Here is a 26,390-nt window from a genome sequence, read left to right on the forward strand (position 1 = left end):
TGGGATGTGCCTCTCCGGCCACCTCCCTGTGTGAATACCTCCTTCTGGAAACAGTAGCAGTACTGGGCCAACTAGACTGGTTGTGTGCCAGCTCTCTTGCAATGTTTGAGTTATTAGGAAGCTCCCGGTTATTCTCCCTGACTGGAGTGCTGAATGGTATTGGTGAATGATGAGTATGCCCCCTGGGTGACTCCCTGGCTGGAGTAGGCACTGGTGCCTGTGTGTTTCCTAGTTCCCATGGATTCCTGTTTGGAACACTTGCGGAATCCTGGAATAGACCATCTGTGGCCTCTCTGTTGGGGCCCGGCTGCTGCCAACACCCATCCCTTTGCCCATGGAGGTCCCCCTTCCCCCCTGGAAAAGGCCCAGGAGTTTCTGAGGGTGAGTCCAGTCTTGTACGCAGCTGGTCGATATGCTGCCGAAGGACACGACTGTCATACAACGAGACCTCGTATGACAAGGGACCGGTAACCTTTCATACTACAGCAGGAACCCACAAGTGACTGGGCCCGTAATTACAGGTCCATACTGGGGCACCCACTTGCAGATATCTCGGTGCCCTGGGTTATGTAGTCTTAGGAGGCAGTCTGTCCGGGTGCAACTGGTCAAGTTTAGTAGTCAGTTTGCGCCCCCAGCGAAATTCAGCTGGCTTCTCCCTGTAGAAGTGGAAGGTGTGATGCGATACGCAAGAAGAAAGTCTGCCAACCTGTGGTGCCAGTCTCCATAGGTCAGTTTCTTTAAAGCATCCTTGGTGATGCGGACTATCCGTTCAGCCATACCATTGGTGGAAGGGTGGAATGGTGCAGAGGTGGCATGACGAATCATGTTGGCCTGTAAGAAAACTTGGAATTCAGAAGAGGGCCATTGTCAGACACCAACACATCCGGAAGCCCATGTGCAACAAAAATCCCCCTCAGTACTTGAATGGTCTTGGCAGTGGTGGTTGAAGATACAGGTACAACCTCAAGCCACTTTGAATAGCTATCAACCAGGACCAAGAAGAATTGACCCTGAAAGGGCCCAGCGTAATCGATATGCACCCTAGACCAAGGTGACTGTGTTTCCTCCCATCTATGCACAGGAGCCTGGGGCATTTCTGGGCGTGAGCGCTGACAAAGGTGGCATGCGTGCACCTTAGCCTCAATTTCCTTGTCTAACCCAGGCCACCATAAATGGCTGCGCGCAAGCGCCTTCATTCTTACAATGCCAGGATGGCCCTCATGAAGGGAACCTAAGACTCTAGACCTCATTGAGGTAGGAATAACAACTCTTCTGCCCCACAGCAGGCAACCCTGAAAAGTGGATAACTCATGTTTCTTAAGCCAGAAACTCTGAAACTCAGTACCTGGACAACTCTCTGGCCATCCAGACATAACCCAGGATAAGACACAAGAGAGTGTGAAATCTGTGGCTGATTCAGCAGCCACATCCCTGGCATTTAAAGGTGACTCAGGCAATGCCTGAATGGAAAGGATGTTGATAGCAGGGCAGGATCAGCCTCTACTACCTGTAAGGGTAATCTACTGAGGCCATCAGCACGGCCCATTTCTTTACCAGGTTTGTGAATTAAGGAAAAGTCATAGGCTGACAGGAAGATGGACCATCTCAGCATCCTAGGGGAGATGATATGGGGGGTTTGTTTGTTTGTGGTAAACAACCCCAACAAAGGCTTATGGTCAGTGTAGACTGTGAAATGCCTGCCATATAAAAAATCATGGAATTTTTTAATTCCAGCAACAACAGCTAAGGCCTCCCTGTCTATCTGGGTGTAGTTTCGCTCAGCAGAAGACAAGGTTCTGGAGTAATATGCAACAGGTCTAAGATGGCTAAGTACTGCTCCCACCCCATAAGGGGAGGCATCACAAGTGATGCACACAGGGAGAGTTTCATTAAAATGTGCAAGCACATTATTGGATGTGAGTAAGGCCTTAACCTCATTGAAGCTTGCTTCATGTGCTTGTGACCACTGCCATACTGCCTGTTTGTCCAGAAGCCTATGAAGTGGTTCAGCTACATTAGCTTTGTTAGGAATGAATGCATTATAGAAATTCAAGAGGCCCAAAAAAGCTTGTAATTCAGCTTTGGACTTAGGCCTAGGAGCTTGTATGATAGCTTTTAATTTGGACTCAGCAGGATGAATCCCATTGGCATCTATTTTGAATCCCAGGAAATCTGTAGAAGGTACCCCAATTTTACGCTTGTCTTTTTTTAGCTTGAGGCCTGTTTTCTGGAACTGCAGCAGGACAGCCCTCAATCTCTCAGCTAAATTTTGAGTGGAGTCTTCAGCTATTAAGACATCATCAAAATAGGGGCAAACCCCTGGTATACCCCTCAAGGTATTTTCCATTATGCTTTGGAAAATTCCAGGAGCCGCATTTACTCCAAATTGTAGTCTTTTGACTTTGAATGCCCCCCTGTGTGTTATAATGGTTTGTGCTACAGCAGCAGCTTCATCAACAGGTAACTGTTGATAAGCCTGTGCTAAATCTAGCTTTGCAAAAACACGCCCCCCCTTGAGGGAAGCCAGAATATGGCTGATTACAGGTACAGGATAGGCATGTTGTTGCAATGCCTTATTTGGGGTGCATTTGTAATCTGCACAGATGCGAATGTCCCCATTAGCCTTAAGAGGCGTGACTATGGGAGTTTCCCAAGGACTGGAGTCAACAGGTTCTAAGACTCCTTGCTGAATCAATTTGTCCAATTCAGCATCAATTTTTCCTTTTAAAGCAAAAGGTATTCTCCTTGCTTTTACTCTGATAGGAGTGACAGTGGGATCCAATTTTAAGGAAACTGGGGGCCCTTTGTATGTACCCAGCTGTGGGCTGAAGACATCTGCAAATTCTTTGCAGACTTCTTGTAGACCTACTGATTGCAAGCTATTGAGCCCTGTAACTTGTATTCCCAAGGCCTCAAACCAATCGAGTCCTATGAGACTCGTGTGCTCACCCCCAGCTATCAATACATCTAATGGACCTTCAAAATCCTTATATTGTACGTTAAGGGTGGCCTCCCCCTTAATACACACTTTGGAGTTTTGAAAGTCTGTTAGAACTATATTGGATGGCCTAAGCTTGGTCTGGAACCCACTGCTAGAGCAAATCTTTCTGAATGTGTGAATGGAAATAATTGAAAGTGCAGACCCAGTGTCTAGTTCCATGACCAATGGAACTCCTTGCAACTTCACTTTAAGTGACAGTTTCTTTTTGAGTGGCTTGTGTGTGCCTGTCCTATAAATGCTTCTTCATGAAGCACAGAAACCCACCCTGTTTTGGCTGGGGACCCTGGTACCTTTCAGGCACAATTCTTCTCGGGGTTGTACCTTCTGATGGCCCAGACACACAGCTGCTATGTGGCCTTGCTTCCCACATGCTCTACAGCTTGCAAAACGGAACCTGCAGTCGGTCCTCTTGTGGCGACCTCCACACCCGAAGCACTTGGGTACAACTGAAGACTTTTCTTTGCCTTCCTTCTGCTTCCTTTCTTTGACTGGGTAGAGATGATCCACCTCTTCTTCAGGATCTTCTTCCGAGCTCTCCTGGACTCCCTCATGGTGCACGGAAATAGCTTCTGGAGTACTTCTGATAGGCCTCATATTCTTGATTGCCCCTCCTGCTGCCTCTTCTGCAGTAACCTCTCTCAAGGCATCTTGGAATGATATGTCTTCCTTTGCAAAAAGTCTCTGCTGCAAGTCTCTGTTTCTAAGCCCACATACAAATCTGTCTCTCAGCCTTTCTTCTAAGTCTTTAAACTCACAAGGCTTAGCTGCTCTTCTCAACGCTGCAATGTATTCTTTAGCTGATTCACCAACCCGTTGATCCCTCTGTTCAAAAGTATGTCTCCATGCAATAACAGACAACTTGGGCTGAAAATGTTCTTTTAGTAATTTTTTTAAAGCTGTGTAGGTAACAGATTCAAGAGGCGCAGGGGCTGCTAAATTTTCAGCAATTTCAAATGCATCTTGACCACAAACACAGAGCAAAGTAGCAGCCTTTAAGCCATCTTCTTTTACTTGGTTTACTTTCAAGTAGTTTTCTACTCTGGCCACATAAGACTCCCATCTTTCTGGGTGTGTGACATCAAATTCAGAGAGCCTTCCTATCTTTGCCATTTTCTCTTTTGTAAGGAAAGGGTCTATCAGCCAGCTTACCTCCAACGACGCTGTATTGGCAGGCAGGTGCTGAATTTAACGCCGTCTTCCTAGCTGTTCTCCGGACTCTTGGGTAAGCTTACAATTCTTTTAATTGAATGTAAGGCATCCCACCTTCGTTGCCAGTGTTGAGTCCTCAGCTTAATGGCAATAAATCACAGAGCATCTCGTAGTGTCAAGAAGCCTTTATTGTTGTTTCTTCAGCTCTGTTTCAGCTCTGAGGCACGCAGGCCTCTCTGCCTCTCTTAAGAACACTTCCCTGGACCAAATGGCAACATTTGGCATTCTCCGTGCCTCGTGCATGCGCGCAAAACTGGTGCCAGCCAGTCTGGTCCCAGGCAGCTTGCAACTGCCCGGGACCGTTGCAATGTCCCGAGCCTGCCTTTGCAGGCTCAGGACACAACATAACTGATAGCATCAAATAAAATAATTGGCACTAGTTATAGTTTAATCAAGACCTCGAATATATTTCAGTTAGAATCTGGCTTTTTTTTAACTTTACCAGCAATGCTATTGTCATTTCCCCACTATGAAAAGAAGAAAGAGAAAGGAAAAGAGGGAGAAGAATTGCCCACTTTGATTAGTTATTTATATTCTTCATTCTAAATATTTTATATTGGTCTTCAATAGATTTCATGTCAATCCAGCCATCTATTTGTCACACTTCTCTTTTGCCTTCTCCCTATCCCATATCTCTTTGCATTCTTCATTTTCTATACTTCTTCAAAAGCTATGGCTAGAATTCCCTTTCTTCTTAATAACTATGAAATATCTTTCACTAGTTTATTTAGTACTTGTTGTGCCCTTATTTGTTGGCTTATTACATTTTTATCCAAAGATCACAAGGTGATATGCAAGGTTCTGCTTCCCTTTTCCTTTACCTTACAATATCTTTGTGAGGTGATTAGGCCAAAAGATCATGATTGATCTGTGTTCATCCTGGAAATTCATGACCAAAGGTTTTTTAAAAAATCTGAGCTTTGCAGTACTTGTTAAACAATCTATTAAACAATGATTGATTTTAATAATACTGAGAAATACAACACACCTAAATGTTTTAAAATAAATTTTCGGCCTACCATTTCTGCCTTTTTGTGGTTGGTTAGTATATGGCGTGATGGTGAAAACACTGTGATATATGATGTTTGCTAGGCCCCGACCACTATTTGCTCTTGCTGATGTCATCTTTCAGAAATGCCAACGCTCTTAACACCAGTTGATTAACTTGCTTATGAAAACTACCAGTGGTATAAAAAAGGTGGTGATACTGTATATATTGGTAGAGGACAGGAAGACCTGGAGGAACGTTGTCTATGGGGTCGCGATGGGTCGGACACGACTTTGCAATTAACAACAACAACTGTATATATATATAAAATCTAAATGTCTTCACTTCTAAATAAGCCTCCATATGTTTTGGCTTTTTATGAGTAATTAAAATGTATCATAAAGCATCATTCACTTCAAATTGCCTTTCAGGATTTTGGTGTAAATCAGCCTGAAAAATCTAAAACTTGAGATAAACAGTTCCTGTTTGATTGACATAACTAACTAAGCCATTAACCACCAATTTCTAACGTGCGCATTTTAATTAGATTTTAATGGCTTGCCTTCCTTAAGAAAGAGTAATCAATGGCACTGAAACTGGAACAATTTAGACTTTCAAATCATTCTTCATGAATCTTTGGATTGATGTTCAGGAACATTTTTCAAGCTGTAAACAGGATCAGACAATTTGAACCATTTGCTTGCCAAGAAAGACTCTGCCAAACCATTCGCAAATCAAGTGGGAGAAAGGTTGGCCAGATAGCTAAACCTGTGCCCTCCCTTTGTGAAAAATCTGTAGACAAAAAGTGAAGCAGTTTTGAAAGAATGGGCAAAGTGTTCCTTTTCTAGTTTTCTTTGCACAAACTACTGAACCTGACTTTTGGCCTGCTTGAAAATTTGGTCAGCTTAGCCATTTTGGAGTGGAAACAGGACATTGGATTCAGAAGCATCCACCTGGAGAAAGTATCAAAGAAATCAAGATAGTGGCTGCAACTTTGTGACTTAAGCCCTGCCCATTTTTAATGTGTGGCGCACACATTTGACACATGTAGAAAAGGGATGGGGACTTCAATTCCACCTTTCTCATCACCTAACTGAATTTATTTTACTTCCCTCATGAATGCTCCTGATTGGATTTCATTTTTTTTCTTTCCTGTTCGTTAGTTAATTGGTCTGATGATCTTTAATAATCTGATGTGGACTATTCCTTAGTAGCTGCAGTCTACCTGGGTATAGTTTAGTTTAATATAATTTAAAAAGTTGGGATATTACACTATTGCCAGGGCAATATATTTTTTTAAATGTGACTCCGTGATATTTATCCATGTATTCATTTATCCTACATATCTGTGAGCAATTTATTTTTAAATTTGTACACTGCCCAGCTCCCAGAGAGTCTGGTCAATTTGCAACATACGAAGAAAGGAAAAATAACTAAAAAATAATATTATTTATTTATTTATTTATTTATTTATTTATTTATTTATTTATGAGACTTATATACAACAATAAAGAGATTAAGCTATACATTAAGTGCCTTCCCAATTTTCCCCCAAGGCTTTGTATTCATAAAGGTAGAATGTTGCAATGTAATGACACCTAAGGTGCAATAAAACTGAATTAAAGAAAATTTAAACACACATGCAACCATATTCGATTTTAACCAGCTAGGCAGAAATCAATAGTAAGAGCTAATTGCCTAATAAGCAGTGCAGTATGTTGACTGGCCTTAGATCTGTTTGACCTTTTTTTTTAAAAAAATATATGCCTGTTCACATTATTTAATTAAGCCTGTTTGTTGGATTTAACACATCGCTAAAAACAGACATAAGTGTATTTTTAAACACTTCTAGTTTAAATCACAAGATATTTAACAGTTTTCAGAGACTCAGCATCATAATAGTTTGTGGAAACAAATAATAGAGTCTTCTGGTATATTAAAGGGCATCAACTGTATTGCAGATACTGCATAAGCTTTCTTGGATAAGAGTGACTACAGTTGAGACATGAAGTATTATCCTTTTAAGGCATATAGATACACTCTTCCTCTTATGATATAGACATAGCATATAGCATGACATGAAATAAAGTCTAGACCAGGGATCCTTAAACATGGCCACTGGCTGGCTGGAGAATTCTGGGAGTTGAAGTCTACAAGTGTTAAAGTGGCCAAGTTTGAGGACCCCTGGTCTAGAGTGATAATTATATAAAGAAAGCAGCCAGTTATAGAACAATAGCTGACAACATCAAAGGCAGTCTTGCATTGGTGTTGTGATAACTGGAGGGTCTTGATAAAGAATGGAAACATTAGAAAGACCCCTGTGGCTTTTCAGAGGTACCAAAAAGGACATGTGCCAATGTATTGTTTAAAACTAATCCTTTCATACAGTACAGTACAACCACATTAATCCCTGCTTCCCACATTTCTCATTGTGTAAAAAAGATCAGGAGCATTTCATTCAGAGGTAGCCCAAGTAGGTCACCGTCCTTTTTATTGTCATGATTTGAAAGAAGATTGCAGAATAACACTGATAAAAATGGAGAGGAGCAGCTAAGGCAGGCAGATCTGAATTATTCTGAATAAGAAAATGCACCAAGGTGTTCAGCACAGACAAAACTGTTCTGTCAGAGCAGTCTCATGGAAGAATACACATGCTTTCTCTCTCAAACTTGTCTGCCTATCTAAAAAATGTGCGTCAACAGTGTGGGTCCAACAATCCAGCTTTTACTCTTTGAAATGTCAAGAGAGACTAGCCTTAGAAAAGATTTGTTCATCAAACATTTGTCTTGTCCACAAAAAAATGCAAAGCCTGACCTAATTTTGTTTTAATTCTGTTCTTAAATTCTTAGTTGCCCAGAGTCATGAAACTGAGATGGCAGCCACACAAATTAATAAAGAGACAAACAAATGTAACATAAATACAGGCTAAACACAAAGTTACTTTCTGCCTGCGGATAGTTTTTCAGGGGAATATCTTACAGGGTCACCTTTCATTGACTTGAACATCTAGTATGTTCCAAGAATAAATAAAATTTCCAATTAACACAGCAAAATAACTGATTAATACATTTGTAATTATGAGAAATATCATGAATAACACTTTATTTCCCCAAAGTGTAGAAATTCCAGTGATGCCCTACCTGGGTTTGGTGCTTTTAGAAGGAGATAATTTGGGCTTATGACACTATTCTATGTTTATACCCAAATGTAGATTTTTGAATAGAGGCAGATCTACTGAGAGAATCCTAGTTGCCTTCTGGGAAACTGAAGTAAAGTACTTTCTCGAACATATGCCCAACCCATTATACTAAAGTTAGCCTGTGAATTCTTGTCTGTTTGTTCATAAGTCATGCTGCTTGGTATTTTGGGAGTCAAAGTTTAGAGAGGGTGAGATAGGATGAGAGGAGGCAGCTGGCATCAAATTTTATAGACTAAAATCCTGTAGATCAGATGCATGGACTTCATTCCAAGACAGAATACACATAACTAGTGCCTCCCAGTAAGATATTGAGAGTTTTCTTCAGGGTGCCAGCAATACAGAAAATATGATGGATTATTTCTCTACCCTTTTATTATGTAATGTACCTGCTTATGCTTGTCAGTCAGGAAGGAACTGTAAGAAATAACTTGAGGGTCCAGTTTTCAAATGCATCTTGCTGGGTGTGATAAGTGGAATGAAAAAAAAAATTCAGATGGATGCCAAGCAGACCTTGCTCTATTGGAGCTGTAAAACATGATACTTCCCAAGATTCACATATAATTCCTTTTTAACAGACATAGTAGAGGAATATATAAACCACCAATGGTATAGGAAGATTTATCTGCGACAAATTTTTAGTCTATATCATAATTGTCCAACCTTTTGGCTTGCCTGGGCCACAATGAGTGAAGAGGAATTGTCTTGGACTGCATATTTATATCCATTACTGATAGTACATATTTTATAACAAATTCCTTTATTTTTTATATATTTATTATCTTGTGGGGCTACATTACAAGTTGTCCAGGACCACATGCCGCTTTGACCATGGATTGCACATGTTTGGTCTACCTAAAGTTGTGGGGCTGATAACATTTACAGTCTATATCATGGTTATCCAACCTTTTGCTTGCCTGGGCCGCATTGAGTAAAGAGGAATTTTCATATGTATGTATGTATGTATGTATGTATGTATGTATGTATGTATGTATTATGTATGTATATGTATATATGTGTGTGTATGTATATATGTGTGTGTATATACACACACACACACACACACACACATATATATATATATGAAAATTCATATACACACACACACACACACACACACACACACACACACACACATAACAAATGTACAAATAACAAATGAATCCGAACACCAGGATAAGAATGTAAACACCACTGTTTAATATACGAAGATACTTAGCTTTTGTTGGCCAAACTGCCACCCCTGGATTTCTCCTATTTGTTCACTTTCTCATGCCTCACATAATCTCATCCCTATTCTTTTCTTTTAGGAGGCCAGTGCTTTTCAACACAGTTATTTTATCATTTAGTCATAAAAAGCTATAATTCATCTATTTCTCTATTCCCCTCCCTCCCCATCCTTATACAATCTACCAAACCTCATTCTTATTCTGTTATTTTGTGCTGATTTTCTCTGCTGCAGTTTCTCAAGAAAAATTCATTGATTTATTTTTCTAATGTAGTAGCTTCCCAAATTTATCAGCCTAGATCCTCTCTCCTCTCTGTCTCCCTGTACAAAATATCTTTTAAACAAGTCACTGGGTGGGAGAAATAGAAGTGATACAGATTTATTTCACCCATTCCTGGTGCCCTTTTCCAAAGCAACCAGTAAGGAAGCATCCATCTATATTGGCAGCTCATGGCTGAAATGATTGTCCAAGGGTTCCACTTAGTAGCAGCAATTTCAAGTTCAATTATAGAAAGTAGCAGAAGTCGCTAACTAATAGACTGATCTTACAAGTAACAGTAATACAATAAGAAGTCTTACTATCCATGGATAATGATCTAACATGTGCCATTCCTGAATAAGTCCAGATGTTCAGCTGGTTCATGGTAATGCTTGCATGGCAGGAATGCACCTCAGCCCTCCAACATGGCATTCTGGAAGCAGAGCTACTAGATGGACAGAAATGGATAGAAAATGTTGGGCTAGAAAAGAGTCACCTGTCTACATGTGTGTCTCACAGTGGATGAAGAAAGCCAAATGACATCACATGCATTGTAAGATTGTTATACAGATGACACAAATGATGCCATCTAGAGGATAATTCATGATGGAATGATGACGTGGTAGATGTGACCTTCTTGTGGTTTACACAAAGACATTTGCTCTTCACTAAGGATTTCTTTTTTGGTCTCCAGAGAGCCATTTAAACCAACATGACTATATAGAAGCTTTCCCCAAATCAGTGCCTTCTAGTGTTGAGGAATACTGCTATATAAAGTCCTACTATAGCAGTATAATTTCAACAGTTGTCTGACTAGTCTTTAATATGACTCTAAAATGTGTGCAATTTTATGGACCATTATTCCTTGTTTACTCTTATTTTCCCCTTCTACTTTTAAATCATGAGCAAAATATGCCAATTATGAAATGATTTACTATGGAGATGGACATGACAATATCAAGCTAACCTTAGGTGATCCCTAAATGAGCTAAATAGGATTTAACCTATTTAGGAATGGGATAGGAAAATACCAGAAATTCCAAGACTGTGGGGTAACTTGGAAAGCTTTAAAAAAAAATCTGGAAGAAGGCAATGACAAACTATTTCTGAGAAATTATATGGCCATGGCCATGAAGTCACAAAGAAATTAGTTCCACTTTAACACATGATTATCTATTTTATATAAGTGCAAACTACTTTGTTGCCCTAATAATGCACGTCTGTAGAATTACAGATATTTTACATTTTAAACTATACATAAACTATACAAAGTAAATTTACAACATTCACTTTTTCATAATTCTTTTTTTTTGTAAATGTAAGCTTGCCAACATTTTTTTATTTCTTCTTTTCTTGTATCTTAGGTAATGTCAGATGCTTTTAATGACTGCAAGTTTAGCTACATGAATAGAAAATATACTGCAATTTATTCAATGTGGCTAGCCCAAACATTAAGTCTAATGATTTCAATGTCATTTTTTTTTTAAATTTAGCTTCCCTTTATAGAGGATGGCTACCACTTTTTCCATAATGGTTTAGCCAAAAGTCGAAGGCGGAGAAGTCTTTTGCACCAGCTTCATTTACAGAACGATCCCAAGGTAAGTGATCCTTTAATGCCATCATTCTTACTATTGTAAAAGTTATACTTCCAACCTGAATGACTTTAAAGGGTGAAAAATAAGTGATGATTCAACATGAGGAATGCATGCTGCCTCCAAGACTGAAGTAGGAAACCACTCAGTTTTAATTGCTGGAAGACAAAACTGGAAAGGATATTGGCTTTGTGGCCTATTCTAAGGTTTCTAAAAAGGCATTTGATTGAATGTTGTGGAAACAGGATGCTGGGTTGAAGAGGCCTTTGGTCAAATCCAGAACTTATGTTACTCAGCATTGATTCCTCCCACTTAGTTTCCAATTGACGAGAACAACTGAGCAATCAAAGCCCTTTGCCTTTTTTTTTTTAATGCCAACTGCACACATTGCATGCACATAAAAAGGAGCATGGCATTTTGAATCCGTAAACATTGCTGGGTTCTTACATGTTAGCTATATCATCAGAAATAGGAAATATCCTGTTCTGTCTGCAATTTCTTATTCCTCTTGGATTTTTTCCCCCTCCAGAATACAGCTATGCAAAGATTCAGACTCAGCTCCAAAAAGTTGCTTCAGTGTCTCTAAGCCTGCAAACATACATCTGTCTGCAATTATTTAAAGCAACCTCTTCTTTGATCAGGACTGGTAGAAGGCATGGCTGCTTTAAGGAGTTCCAGATTCCACCATTGTGTCCCTGTGTGCTCTAAAGTGACTTTTGGGCAATGAATCCAAAATACTGCCCTAAAAATAAATCTTTCATTATGATTTGATTAGATGACTTAATTGAGATATGCTATTATATTAAGCCACTAATAATAGAAGAAGTAGGATGATGTTACACTGTGATAGCCACAAGCTGCCCCTCTAGCATTACAGTCCCATTCTCTAGTTTAGTGATAGTTTTCCTGTTTATAGTGGGCTACAGACATTCTTCTTCTGGGGAGGGAAGTTGCACTTTCAAACAAGAATGGGCAGCTTTTTTTCTTGCATGCATTTCCCACTCCCTCCCTCCCTGGTTATCTTTTGAAATAGTTTTGGTGCCATTTACCTTAAATGGCAGTAATCCATCTCTATTTTGTAAGGCTCCTGAGCCTTTTAGTTGTTGGGGATGATGTCACACAGAGAAAATACAGTTCATTTTAACTTTTCCCTGAACTGTTTTGGTTACTGAATTCTCTTGGCAAAAGCTATCTTCCTTTATCCTCACACATCACATCCATTTTGTCTAAAAAAAATGTTTGCTGTAGTGAGTGGCACTCTCCTTTTCCAATTACACAATAACCACTATGATTACACTTCAGACACAAAATTCAGGAATGATCTTCCAATGAAAGTAAAAATGCAAGTGGTAGTATTTATTATTCCTTCCTTGTCTTGTAACGCCTTTCCCCCAATCATTTGCCCAAAGCAGCTTCTAATGCTAGTCTAGACTTGTAAAATTTACCTCAGCCCTATAAGGTTGACCAGATAAAGTAACAGACCTAAAGCTACTTTGATTAGAATAACTAGAAAAACAGAATCTTCCATGCCCGAATGTACTTCCCTTCCTCCCTCTTTCAACTTCATGTGAACTGGAATGAGTATTGCTGCTACTGCGGTCTGAAGGATTTTCCTAAGCCACTTCCTTAGTCTATCCTCAAGTCTTATTTATTTGATGGCTACCTTGGCAATGAATCTTCCCTCTGCCCTTCAGAGCTGTTCTCTGGACTTCCTGTAATTTCAAATCATCTAAAGTTCAGTGTATCGAAAATGTTTAGCTGACTTTTAGCAAAGCTCTAGCTTGAATTCATTTGATTCTTACTTCCTCGCTAATGAGAACTTACAGTTTCAGCTCAAATGGAAACCTTCAAAATCAACTTCAGATGATCCCACTTTTACTTTTTGTAATGAATTTTCAAAGCAGACTGAAATCAGACTAAGCTTGAAAAATATAGCTATATCTTTACTGGATTGGCAGCTACTGAGAGGTGGACTTTTTTAATCTTTTGTCTGTATGTTTCTATTACATGAAGTTAAGGAAGACAAAAGCTTGTAATAAATAATAAGGAACTGCCTAGAATCCATTTAGATTGAGAGGTGGATAAATTTCATGAATGTATGCATGCATACAAAATATTCATAGGAGCATTCTGTTCCTAATCTGCTTTACAATATGTTCTTAAGGAAAACGCCACCCACAAAGCTGAAGCTGAGATGGAAAACCAATGAGAATGGAAGATGCACACTCTCACACTACTGTAGTGAGTGAGAAGCAATGGGACTGCAGCCTGGATAATACTCAGTAATAGAACTTTGCTAAATGGGAGAGACAGGAAGAGATTATTCTAACCCTGTTATTGTAAATGAAAACCATTACTGAAAATAAAAAGCTAACTATCAGCTTGTGTTTCTGTCCCAGCAATGGAGCTAAAGAAAATGAAAACAAAATACCCCGAGGGTCACAGGTGGCCAAAGAGGTTTCTTAACAAGAATGCAATTTTATATTCCTCCAAGCCACAGGCTGCCATGTACTCCCAGAACATTTGTGTTTTTGCAACGATTTGGTTTTTCATATTCATCTCTTCCATTTCTTTTTGGGGAAAGCTTTTGAGGAAAGAATCAGATCAGAAGTTTCTAAACACTAAAATATGATATCCAAGAGCTCTAGGAACAACCCGTAGGATCCTGATGTTTCCTCTCACCATGCATGGGGTGGGAGTTCTACTCTTGGGAAGCCCTTCAGAATGGTAATGGAAGGGCCTGCCAATGTCAGAGAAAGCAAAACAAGACCATTTGAATGATGTGTCAGGCATGAGCATTTGTAGGAAACAAGGGACCAAGTGACGTTGCTAGCATCATCAGACTGTTGTACAAATGATCCAATGATATTGCAATTTGCATCAGTTGTAGCTGAGATACTCTGCATTATCTGTGTCATTTGCAGAATAAACTCATGCAACCTGGGATATCATCATAGCTCTACTGTATGCTTTTAGCATCCATAGCTGTTTTCAGTCCTCTAGACTCAAAGGCCAACAATTTCTCTTAAAGTACCCCTGAAATGGAGGAAAGGGATATATTAGCCTTGGAGCTGATAAATAGTTTGTGCATTAATTTTCCTGCCACAATTTATTTTTAAAACACACACACACAAAAGGCAAACATGAAAAACAGAAAAGAGAAGAGAGGAGAAATGGGAATGGAGTGGCTCTTTTATCTTGCAATAGTCCAGTGAAAGTTTGAGCATTTGTCTGTTGTAGATTCTTCTCTCCATCCCTTGTTGACCAGGGATCCCCTATGGCCACGGATTGCCTCTGATTTTTCATTAGCTGCTCTCACCAAGCTCTAAATCTGCCTTTTAAGCGGCATTTCAGAGCAGGATGGGTCTTTAAATCTCTCTGTGTTCCAAAATTAGTCACAGCTAGAAGCCAGCAGATTATAATATACTGAATTATAGGTTAAATGCCAAATACACAGTACATTTCATTTTATTCTGCGTATTCGGGCCAGAACTGCTCTCTAAGTCAGCCGTCTTGAAATTTGTGCCTCCCAGATGTGTTTGACGGCAGTTCCCCAAATTCCCAGCTGGTAGGGTTGCTGGCATTGCTGACTGAGAATTCTGAAAATTGTAGTAATGCTAACACCCTAATTTAGAAGGGACCAAGTTGAGAAAAGATTTGTGAAACATTTCTGTTGAGGTAGTTACTTATAAATGAAATTGTTTAAATATTGTTCTCATGGAAAACAGTCCCAGAATGACTGCATATTCTGAAAGCATTCATTTTATATCATTCCAGATTTTAACCAAATATAAATATTTATTGCACAAATTATAATGTTTCTGGCATTACTTACATATGTTTTCACGGTTTGATTCTCTCCTTCAAACCGCCCCTAGGGAGCTCATTATGTTGGTAACAACAAACAAACAGTTGTTGTTTGAAGAAGACCAATATTAAAGAAGTAAAGTATTTTTCTTCTGGATAGTTTAGTAAAATTAAGCTGACTTCCCACAAATTACCATCCATCTCCCCCTGAAAGAAATGGAAGTTCAAATAATAGTAACATGATAACATAATAGATAGGTACTCTGAATCTACATGTATGCAGGGCTTTTTTTCTCATAGAACGCCCGGAACAGAGTTCCGGCACCTTTTTTGGATGAAACCTTGTAGGGTAGGCAAGGCGGGTTGTATGACGTGTGTGAGTTCCGGCACCTTTTTTTTTTTTTTTTTAGAAAAAAAGCATTGCATGTATGTATGTGAACAAGAGTAAAATAGAGGTAGAGACAAAACTATCCATGAGTGAATAATTAGAATAAACAAAGTGCTAAGCAATCTATGAGCTTTAACACATTGTGTAAAACATTCCAATAATCCAATTCTTCTTGCCTTTCTTTTGATTTTGTCACTGTTCTGAACTATTGAAATCCAGAAGAACTGGCTTGCAAAACAACAGGTGACCAATAGGTGGCAGTAAAGAACAACTTCTCTGCATCCTGTTTCTACCATCTGATGGCCATCTGTATTTCTACAGCCTAAATTGGTAATTCCAATTGAAGTAGTGGCATGTAGATTTCTTCAAGCCACACAAATTTTGAAAACTGATTTCCGTAAAGAAAGGCAATATTTCTCCCCAAATAGTTCTCGGCTTCCTGGCAAATAGACTATGTAGAAAACACACAAATACATGAGTTCATCACTTATTTTTCAGATTAAGATGGCTCCAGTATAGGCTCCCATGGAGAAGTCTTCTGTTCTGCACTGTTAAATAACTGCAAGCACACAAGTGTTCACTACAGTAAATATGTTTAAAGGATTTTTATAATGTTGTCATGGAAAACAACATCTGTCCCCACGGAATGAGACACAATAAGGAACCTTTTTGAAAGATGAAGATCATTCAAGATCCAGATTATTTGGAAGAAACCCATTTACTAAAAAAAAAAAAAACATACATAGGCAGAGGCAAGAGTCTTATGCAGACAGGCAAAACAAATACAGATAAATGTATGTGTGTGTTGGGACTGTGCCTGTTATTTCCTGCCCAACTGAGGTTCAACATATTCATGCTCCTCGTTATAGACTGTGGATCTAAAACTATAAATCTTTCATGCTATCTATATGTTTTGTCTTCTCAGACATACTTTACATCATGGGTGTCAAACTCGATTGCATCACGTGATGTATTGTGACGTATCACAACATTTTTTGCCTTTGCAGAGCTGGGATGGACGTGGCCTATATGTGACGGATCCGGCCCATGGGCTGCCCTGCTTTACATGATCACCCTCTATGGGCATGCAGGCAGCTGCATAGGCAGGATCTCAAGTCAACAGAAATCTGATAAGACCGTGAGGTGTGATTCCCATTCAGATTCCCTCTTCCAAGTATTCATTTATGAGCATGATTAGAAGTTATATTCGGTCAAAAGTAAAATTGTATTTCAAATAAAAAAATACATCTCTTCCCCCCCCTTTAATGCAATATATTTCCTTTTTTTAATTATATTTTTTATTAATTTTTTACACAAGCATAAGTCATTCAATAGTTGGTAAACAGTGTGATGTCTGGGTTACATTTGTTAAAAACAGACCTTAACAATTAATTTCTATAGTCTGTATTCCATATATTAATTTTGTTTACTTTCCTCTTTCCCTAAAACATCCTTTTTTGCAAATATTGCGTTAATACAATTCTTGTTGTTTTAATAAATGACAATTTAGTATATATTTTTCCGATATTTCTAAAAAATAATCATCATATTAATACATTTCTTTTCTTTCCATTCATTTGGATTACCTTATCATCAATCCTGTTACAGTCCTTATTTTAGTTTATTTCTCCCACCAAATTCTAAGTATTTTTACTGGTAAAAGTTTTCTCAGCGATTAGTTACATCTACATTGACAGACTTGATTCTATTTTTTCCATATAAGCCATCTCACATTTTTACGTTTCTTAAGTATTAAATATAAGAGTAAAAAGAAAGGGGGAAAAAAAGAATGAAAGAAAATAAATAAATAAAAAAGAATAAAAGAAAGCTGTAATAATGGAACATAGAAAATAACATAGTACTTAAAATATATATCCCTCCTACATTAATAGTATTTATTTTCTCGAATTTCTTATTCTTTTTAATCATAGCTAAGAATATATTTAATCCCTAAACATTCCATTCCACAAATCCAGTCAACCAATCCCTTAACTACAATTCAAAGCATTATATATATATATATGGTTAGCTATACAGGTAAAAATAAAGAGAGTTACACTGATGGGGGTGGGGGAATGGAAAGGGTTACTGCTAGAAAGAGAAGGGAAAAGATCCTGTCCAGTCCTAGGGTCAATGATAGAAGTATGCACGGTGGAGTACGGAGAGGTGATAAGAAAGAACCACATGCTGACGTGAGAGATGCACTTGGAACTCAGCATGGCCAGCTGGGGCTGGTTACACGATCTAAAAGCCGAATGCAGACAATTAGGGATTGCATATAAGCTTCCCCCAATGACTGCTTTTTTTAAACCTTGACGATGTCGGGAGCACCCGACGAAAGCTAGGTTTGGTTAGTAAATATTTTCTATTTATTCTCTTGGTGGTCACTATTTATTTGTTTTTTGTAATATATATATATACTTTTCTTGAGTTAAGTCACCTTTAAACATCCAAAACATTTCATCCTTCTTAAAGTGATCCAATATTCCTAAACAATAATCATCATATTAATACATTTCTTTTCTTTTCAGTCATTTGTGTCTTATCATCGATCCTGTTACAATCCTTATTTTAGTTTATTTCTCCTGCCAACTTCTGAATATTCTTACTAGTAAAGGTTTTCTCAGCGATTAGTTACATTTATATAAGCCATCTCACATTTTTACGTTTCTTAAGTAATGGATATAAGAATAAAAAAAAAGTGGAAGAAAAAAAGGAAAAAGAAACAAAAAATAAATAAAAAAGAAGAGAAGAAAGCAGTAATAACAGAACATAGGAAATAATATGGTACTTAGAATATATATCCCTCCTAGATAAATATATTTCCATTGCCATTAATTGAATGGCTGGCATACTTCTTTTCATGAAACAGAAAAGACTTCTAATTCAGAAATTTACCTTGACAAAAGCCATAGTTCAGCAGGAAATCCCAGGCCAAAGAATAAACTAGGCAAATATATGACAGCAATGTGGGCCTTGTTGAGCCAAGTGCCCCCCATTTTATTTCCATGTAGAAATAGATATGTCTCTATCTATTAAAACAAAATGAAAAGTTAACTGAAATTAAAACTTCTACATGAATAATACTGAATTTGGTTCACTTCATGTAAAAACATCAAACATTAGAGAAGCTAGATCGTAGTATTCGGGCACTCTAGTGCTATCCAGTAAATTAACCAGGCTTACTCTTAGCTGCAAGTAATAAACACAAACCAGCTTCCACCACAATTTATGAACAAGGCTAGTCTTTATTAACCACATATGATAGATCATAGATTTGGCTTCAGCCGACTTTCTAAACTGTAATTTAACTGAAACAGGAGTGGAAGCTTCCAGACCATGGGCAGTCTCAGACAGGAATAGAAAAATAGACTTGTGAGTGAACAATTGTTAATGAAGGAAATTAAACTCACTCTCAGAATATTGAATAATAATTTAGCTTCTTTCTTAATGCATTCAAGATGCAAAATTGGGCACACAACCAGGACCTTCTAAGACTATCAAGCTTGCAATTTTAGGTTTTTTTTAAAAAAAAATGCTAGTAAGGTGACAGATCCAACGAGTATCACCAATTCACAGTGATGAGTTGGAAATCTTATATTTACCCAGTACTGTGTAGAGTTTAAACTGTGCACTGGGGTAGTCACATAAAAGGAGAATTAAACAGCAAAGTAATTGAAATGAATAATAAATAAGAGGGGGGGAAGCAAATTCAGAAGCAGAAAAGCCTAATTGGCCTGTATAGTCTTGTTTAATACGATAGAATAGCATTTACAGTTAGCATTCTTATCAAATTAAAATGTGTTACATTGTCTCATTAATTATGAGGAGGTAGCACAATTCTTTCTTATGGAAATTAAGAGAATTTTGTTACTGGTAAAGTGCTGCTGATTCAGTGTCACTCTTCCCCCACCCATCCCCAACATTCCCATGGTAGAGTCTCTTAAGCTTATTCTAATGGCTCTTTGTGACAAGTTCCATCGTTAGTCCTTAAAGTGGATTCAAGCTTCATGAGACAAATGTCTTGCTATAATACCATCTATTTTTCCACAGAGGTTCTAGGACTCTCAAAGGATTCATCAGCTGAAAGGGTTATGCTAGATCCTTTACCCTTGCAATGCAGCAACTCGCCAAACTTCATCTATAAACATGTAATCAGCCATGAATTTCAAAACATAGTATCTAGATTCATCTATCTCAGGGGTCTTCAAACTTGGCCCTTTTATGAGTTGTGGACTTCAACTCCCAGAATTCCTCAGCCAGTGTGCCTGGCTGAAGAATTCTGGGAGTTGAAGTCCACAAATCATAAAAGGGCCAAGTTTGAAGATCCCTGATCTATCTGAATCTGGATTCAGACAAAAATCAAGTCCTGTTGAAGTCTAGTCTCCTTCCTTGTCTTTGAGTGCTGCATAGATAAAGCTTGAAGAGGTTCAGAGGCCCTTCTTCCAGAAAGTTGAAGGAAATCCTAGTTGTTTCACCAAAACTTAATTTTGAGATTCTAACTCTCCAAATTCTCTGTCTATAGTCACACTAGGTAGGAGTTAGGAAAATCTCCAGTTTGGTAAGAAGAATCCAGAATAAACTTCCTTGAGGGAAGGTTTCCTAGCCTTCTCTTAAAAAAACTAATGAAGGAAAGCCCATCACATCTCTGGGTAATTAATTCCACTATCTCTTATTGATAGGCTGTTTTATTTTTCCCCCTAAAAATGTTCATTCAAAATCTGCCTTCCTAGAATTTAAACACATAATTGTATTCCTTGCACTCTGGAATAAGAAGCAACCGTTTTTTACCTTCTTCTGTATAACATCTTTTCAGGTATTTCAAAAGTGCTGTTAAATGTTCTTAAACTTTTCTTAAAGCTAAACATACTCAGATCATTCAATATTTTTCATACATTCCCCCTCCCCCCCTCACAATTTTTTGAGAGCTCAGTTACTGTATTATCTTCATCAGTGTGAGAAAGGTCTTTTCTGTGGATCTGACGCAAGTGTGAAAGATCTCTTATATGTATCATGATTCCGTCTGGCGGACACCTCTTCAGTCACTCATTGAGGGGCAATTTGATCCTAGCAAGTTTGCGAATTATCTTTGATTCATTTGTCTGGGATGTGTCCTCCCTTCATTTCTAAAAATGAAACTGAGCACCTGCTCAAACACAGGAAATGTTGCCATGAAAGGTTGTTAGCTTAGTCAGTCAATGGGCAAAGTCCCCATGTAAAGAATAAAAACTAAGAGTACTTCTACAACCAGTGGAGAGGGACCACTGCTGTTCTCCCAAAGCACATTGCATTTTCTGGATGGCAAAGACTGTTTTTTCAACTATTAATATTCCAAAATAGCTGCCCAAGAATGGGGAAAAAGATTTTTAAAGAGGCTTGTATATTCAATATGTAGCTTAAATCCTAAAATAGCCAAATTCAAATTAATTTGTTGTAGAAAATGAATATTTGTGAAATGAATAAACATGAAGAAGACAAATGGTATGATCTTAACTCCTCACAATACTTTTAGAATTGTTTTTGCTTGCATTAATACAAAGCTCAATATTGAGTGTCGTCTCTCATGGCATTGGATACAGTGAGAGATTGGTTTTCTGTTTAGCACAATAAGCCGACGAATGAAGCAAGAAAGAAGAGGATCACAAAAGCTGTGTACCTAAGCCCAAACTTACTGTTTTGTTGTCCTGACCTAAATGTATGGGTCCAATTCATGTATTTAATTTCCAGTTCTTTCTCTTCTTCATGAAGTTAAATCCAACATTTTGTATTGTATTGATAAGCTATTTAAATCAGAAATCTTTAGAGAACAAAGTATTGTCCAATATGGTCATGCCCCTTTAGTCTCAAAGCAGTCTAATTAACAGCTAGTTCATGGGTGGGTATGAAACATACAGAAGAAGAATTGGATTTTTCCCTCCTTTGCAAAAGGCTTAGAATGTATTTTCTCCCTCCTTCTACTATACACAATATTAACACTCTGGTCAATTTCACTCTGCCTGAAATTAAAAGTTTATGACAGACCAATCTCTCCAATGTTCTCAACATTTAAAATATCTTCCTATCAATTCTAATGATCCTCTTTTTGAAATTCAGTTTGTTGTTGTATTGTGTATTCAAGTTTACTTGCACAAAATTCTTTAGTGTGATATAGTGGTTAAAGTGTTTCCTAAGATGGGGGGGAGAGATGGGTCTGGTTTCAGCTGCACCATCAATGACCAAAACTAATTGTGTAGCTTTGAGTCAACCTCTCTCAGCCGAATTCATCTCAGACGGTCATTGTTATTGTAGGAAGAGAAACTCCATGCAAGTTTTGCTGACCATCTAGAGGACAGGCAAGATATAAATCTAACAAACAAGCAAACAAATAGCTGAGATGGCTAACCAAATCTATTGGACAAATTCCATAATCACAATTAGCATATTTAGACCAGATAAAATTTTGGAGCCCTATCTTATTTATCAGTAGGACCAGTACTTTAAAAAAAAAAAAAAAGTGCCGGAACTCACACACGTCATACAACCCGCCTTGCCTACCCTACAAGGTTCCATCCAAAAAAGGTGCCGGAACTCTGTTCTGGGCGTTCTACGACCAAAAAAAAGCCCTGGGTAGGATACAATCTATTTCCCTGTGGTAGCACTGGGTCAATAAAGATATTTATTCCAGGTACAGAGCAATTCCTGTTTGACTATCTGGTTGGGTGATTCATCCTCAGAGTGCTGAAATAGGTTACAGAAGCAGCCATTATAGTCAATACTTGGCTATAGAAAGTATCTAAAAACTTTTAATTGTGTAGAGATTTAATTATCTTGGGTACCTCTCATACAGGGCTTTTTTCGGCACAGATGAAACCTAATAGTGGCACAAAGCTTTTAAGTCCACCTGAAAAGAGATATTGAAGGTTACCACCTAAAACATTAATGAGGGATGGATTTGCTGTTGTTTTTTTCCTCTACAATTTCAAAAGTAGATACTGCTTTAGCTAGACTGTTATTTAGACCAGCTGAGGGGAAAGTAATCTGAGGACTAAAAGCAGTGTCACATTTAAGCCAGTGTTTCTTTACTGCTTTATTCCACATCTTCCAGAGTTAGGCTTCTTGATTTACGTCTACATTTATATTCCACAATGGGAGGTACAAATATCGTGTCAATTTAAGACTGAAGTTCTTTAAAGCAATTCAAGGAAAACCCACTAATTTTGTCTAAAACTGTATTATTGTCTCCGCTCAGTTACTTTTTCACAAACCTTTTTTTAATGTCTTGGGCCTAACACTGCAGGCAACACACAATTGCTTTTTTCCCCCTGGTTTGAGGAAATTGATCCAGTTTTGAATCTGGAAGGAACAACATTATTGAACAAATCTTTTTAATTTCAGGTCAGGAATTTAATGCTAGAAATATATCTTCTGGGGTCATCCTTTCTCATGTATTTGAACTTGAATTTTTTAATTAAATGAATTCTTCATTGTTTCTGTGACATGAAGGCACTGAACTGAAACAAAAAGGAAGAGAGAAAATATTACTCTGCATTCTGAGTACATTCTTCATATTTTCAGCATGCACAATCAGGGTACTTGGTTGTTAATAATAAAGATATTTGAAGAGGATCAATTGAAAACTAGTACAACAGAACACATTTAAAAAATGGAAAAAAATTGAATTGGGGAATTTAAAAAATATACTATTACAAGCTATCTTCTCTCAAATACTATTATTTGAATTTTAGTTATTGGGTTAAGAACCATTTTGAAATCAATTTCTAATCCTGGAAAAACAACTAAGCTCCATGTTTATCCCCTTATTTTGCTTGGAAATGACAGGATGTATGAAAATCCAAAGGTCAAATGGGAAAATGAAATAGGATCAAGACTGAAAAGCCTGTAATAAATTATTCTTAGAAAAATGTCTGGTCCAAAATTTTGAAATAAAAACTGACAGAAAATTCAATGTTCTTTCTTACACTGTGAGAATGAGAAGCAAAAACTCTTTGGATTCCCCCCCTCCCCACCCCCACCCCCCACCCCCTGCTTCTTAGGCTAAAGCATATGAAGAATAGTTGCAGGAATTGGGTTTGTCTAGTCTAGAGAAAAGAAGAACTAAGTGTGACATGATAGCAGCGTTCCAATATCTGAGGGGCTGCCACAAAGAAGAGAGAATCAAGCTATTTTCCAAAGCACCTGAAGGCAGGACAAGAAGCAATGGATGGAAATTAATCAAGCAGAGAAGCAACCTGGAAGTAAGAAGAAATTTCCTGACAGTGAGAACAATTACTCCGTGGAACAACTTGTCTCCAGATGTTGTAGGTGCTCCATCACTGGAAGATTTTAAGAAGAAATTGGACAGCTATTTGTCCAGAATGGTGTAGGGACTCCTGCTTGTGCAGGGGGTTGGACTAGAAGATCTCCAGGGTCCTTTCCAATTCTGTTATTCTGGGTAGAAAAGGCTGTTCCATTGTCAGGAAATGCTTTCAATTTCCAGAAGCAATTGTTCAGTTGTGGAATGCTTAACCAGTACAATTTTTGAGTAGCTGAAATAAAAAAAAGACTTTCTTCCTCTCTCAATATTTCCTGTTCTCTTTGTAGATCCTGAATCTCTCCTCTTGTTTTTCTTTCTTTAATTCATGGGTCTTGAACAATAAGTTGGGCACATTTGTCTTTTTTATTGTGTCCATGGAGTGCAGAACAGTTTTCCTGTATTTAAATGCCCCCCCCCCCCAAGCAAAGCCTCTTGCCTCTAGAACAATGTTCCTGCTGGAATAGATCTTCCTGCCATTAGAGGTCAGAGAAAGTATATTCTATATCCTGAGGAGATGTTTCACTACCCAACATATACTCTGAGTTGGAATGATATAGACAACATGGTTTGCTAGACAGATTCTAGATTAGACATCCTGGTTTGTACAATGGTTTTCAACCCTTTCTTCACCACAGACCCCCTTTAAATACCTTTTGTAGCCATGGACCATGGCCATAGACCCCCAAGACTTGACTCAATATTTAAATCATAACATTTCTTCAAGCCTTTGCAGACCCCCTGTGATGACATCACACATTCCCAGGGGTCTACTGGTTGAGAGCCACTGGTATAGTATAATCAGATCTGGGGTACAACTGGCTTGGGTTGTATTCATGACTTATGGCATACTAGCCAAAACAGACTGGTACTTCCTTATTATTAACAAGGAATAGTGCATGAAATGGTAAAGTACTTTCATTAATGAATCAAATGAAAAAACAATACAGTAGATTAGGTTGTACATCTGTGGAATTAAGAAAAGAGATAGAATTAATATATTTAAATAAGGTTCATCGCATCTTGTAAAGTGGAGAGATAAATGCATGCAACTAAACTAAAAATGTAGGGTTAATTACAAATGAAAGAGATATAGTGTAGGGTTAATTACAAATGAAAGAGATATAATGCTTACTGGAAACTATCAGTTAAAACTGTTGTAAATATACATAAAAGTAGGAATTGGCAGATTCATGAAATTATATGTCACATTCCAATGAATGGTGTTAATGGATGTTTTTGGAAAAGTTGAGGAGTTAAGGGAAAATTGTCCAATAGTCTGAATGAAGATGATCCAGGCAAAAAATGCATTTTTTTAAGGTGCTATGGAGGAAGTGAAGATATAAGAAGATACAAAAAAGTGATTAGGTCATCCAGAAACCCAAGAATAAATCAGAATTTTGATTGAGGGTTGCTTAGAAAGAAGTCTGTTGTTTGGAATATGACATTTAAGCATAAATCAATTTTATGTGTACAGGACAAATCCCAAAATATCACTATGTTGATTGTTTATAATGAAAACTTGAGAGAATGAAGAAAGAATGCAGGGATGATGAAGATTCTGAATTTAGTATATATAATTTTTTTGATAATCTCAAAAATGGGAAGTTGTCATGGAAGAAAAGGAAACGTGAAAGAAACTGGAATAGAAGAAAAATGATTGAAGAAAATAGAGTAGTTATAAATCTGTACTAAAATTAGTTTTATCTCTCAACAGAATAAATAGAAAATGGACTTAGAGAAATACATGAAAGCAGCTTGGAACACATCAAAAAGAATTATAATACAGAGTGCCATAGATTGTGGGGGGAAGGGCTATATTAATAGGAAATATGAAAAAAGATGCTTAGTGGAATGAATAACTGGAAGGAGCTGTGGCTGGGGAAAATGCATATAAGAAAATGATTGCAAGAAAATGAGCAGGATGAAATTGAAATTAAGAAACCCCGAAAGAAGTATTTTAGAGATTTGTATGGTGATCCTATTCTGTTGGCTGAAAACCTGCAGGATTTGCAGCAAATATTAGATAGATTTATCTATCTTGCTTTATTGTATAATGCAATAAAGAGAATACCTCTTTAGCCAAGATACTTATGTTCAACAGGTAAAACTGACTAGCATAAATGAAAAAACTAAGTCAGTAGCTGAATCACCATACATTTGGCAGAATGTTTATTAAAGGTGGGAATTGAGACATTTCATACCCTGCAATTACTGACAAAAGATAGTGGGCAACATAGTGTTGTCCGTTCTGAGAAATGAACGTGTGCTGAAAGATGCGAAAATGGCTGTGAGAGAGTACATTTTTGTTCACATTATTAGTTGAAAATGCGAGCTTTGTGTATCAGGAGAATAAGTAAGCTGAATGCAGTGGGAATGAGAAAACAGGAAGAAATGACTCAAGAATGAATGGGAACTGAATTGAGCAACTG

The 26,390-nt window shown here is 37.8% G+C and overlaps 1 protein-coding gene across 1 annotated transcript in view; it reads left to right on the forward strand.

Annotated features, from left to right (window-relative positions):
- LOC120310677 (neuroendocrine convertase 2-like) overlaps positions 1 to 26,390 on the forward strand; it is an 81,484-nt gene that overhangs the window by 14,293 nt on the left and 40,801 nt on the right. The window contains exon 2 of the mRNA XM_039349346.1: positions 11,375 to 11,479. Within this exon, the coding sequence (XP_039205280.1) occupies positions 11,375 to 11,479 (105 nt within the window). The remainder of the gene's footprint in view (positions 1 to 11,374; positions 11,480 to 26,390) is intronic.

This window comes from Crotalus tigris, unplaced genomic scaffold (assembly GCF_016545835.1).
Source record: "Crotalus tigris isolate CLP2741 ecotype Arizona unplaced genomic scaffold, ASM1654583v1 scf7180000018260.332519, whole genome shotgun sequence".
NCBI classification, from domain to species: Eukaryota; Metazoa; Chordata; class Lepidosauria; order Squamata; family Viperidae; genus Crotalus; species Crotalus tigris.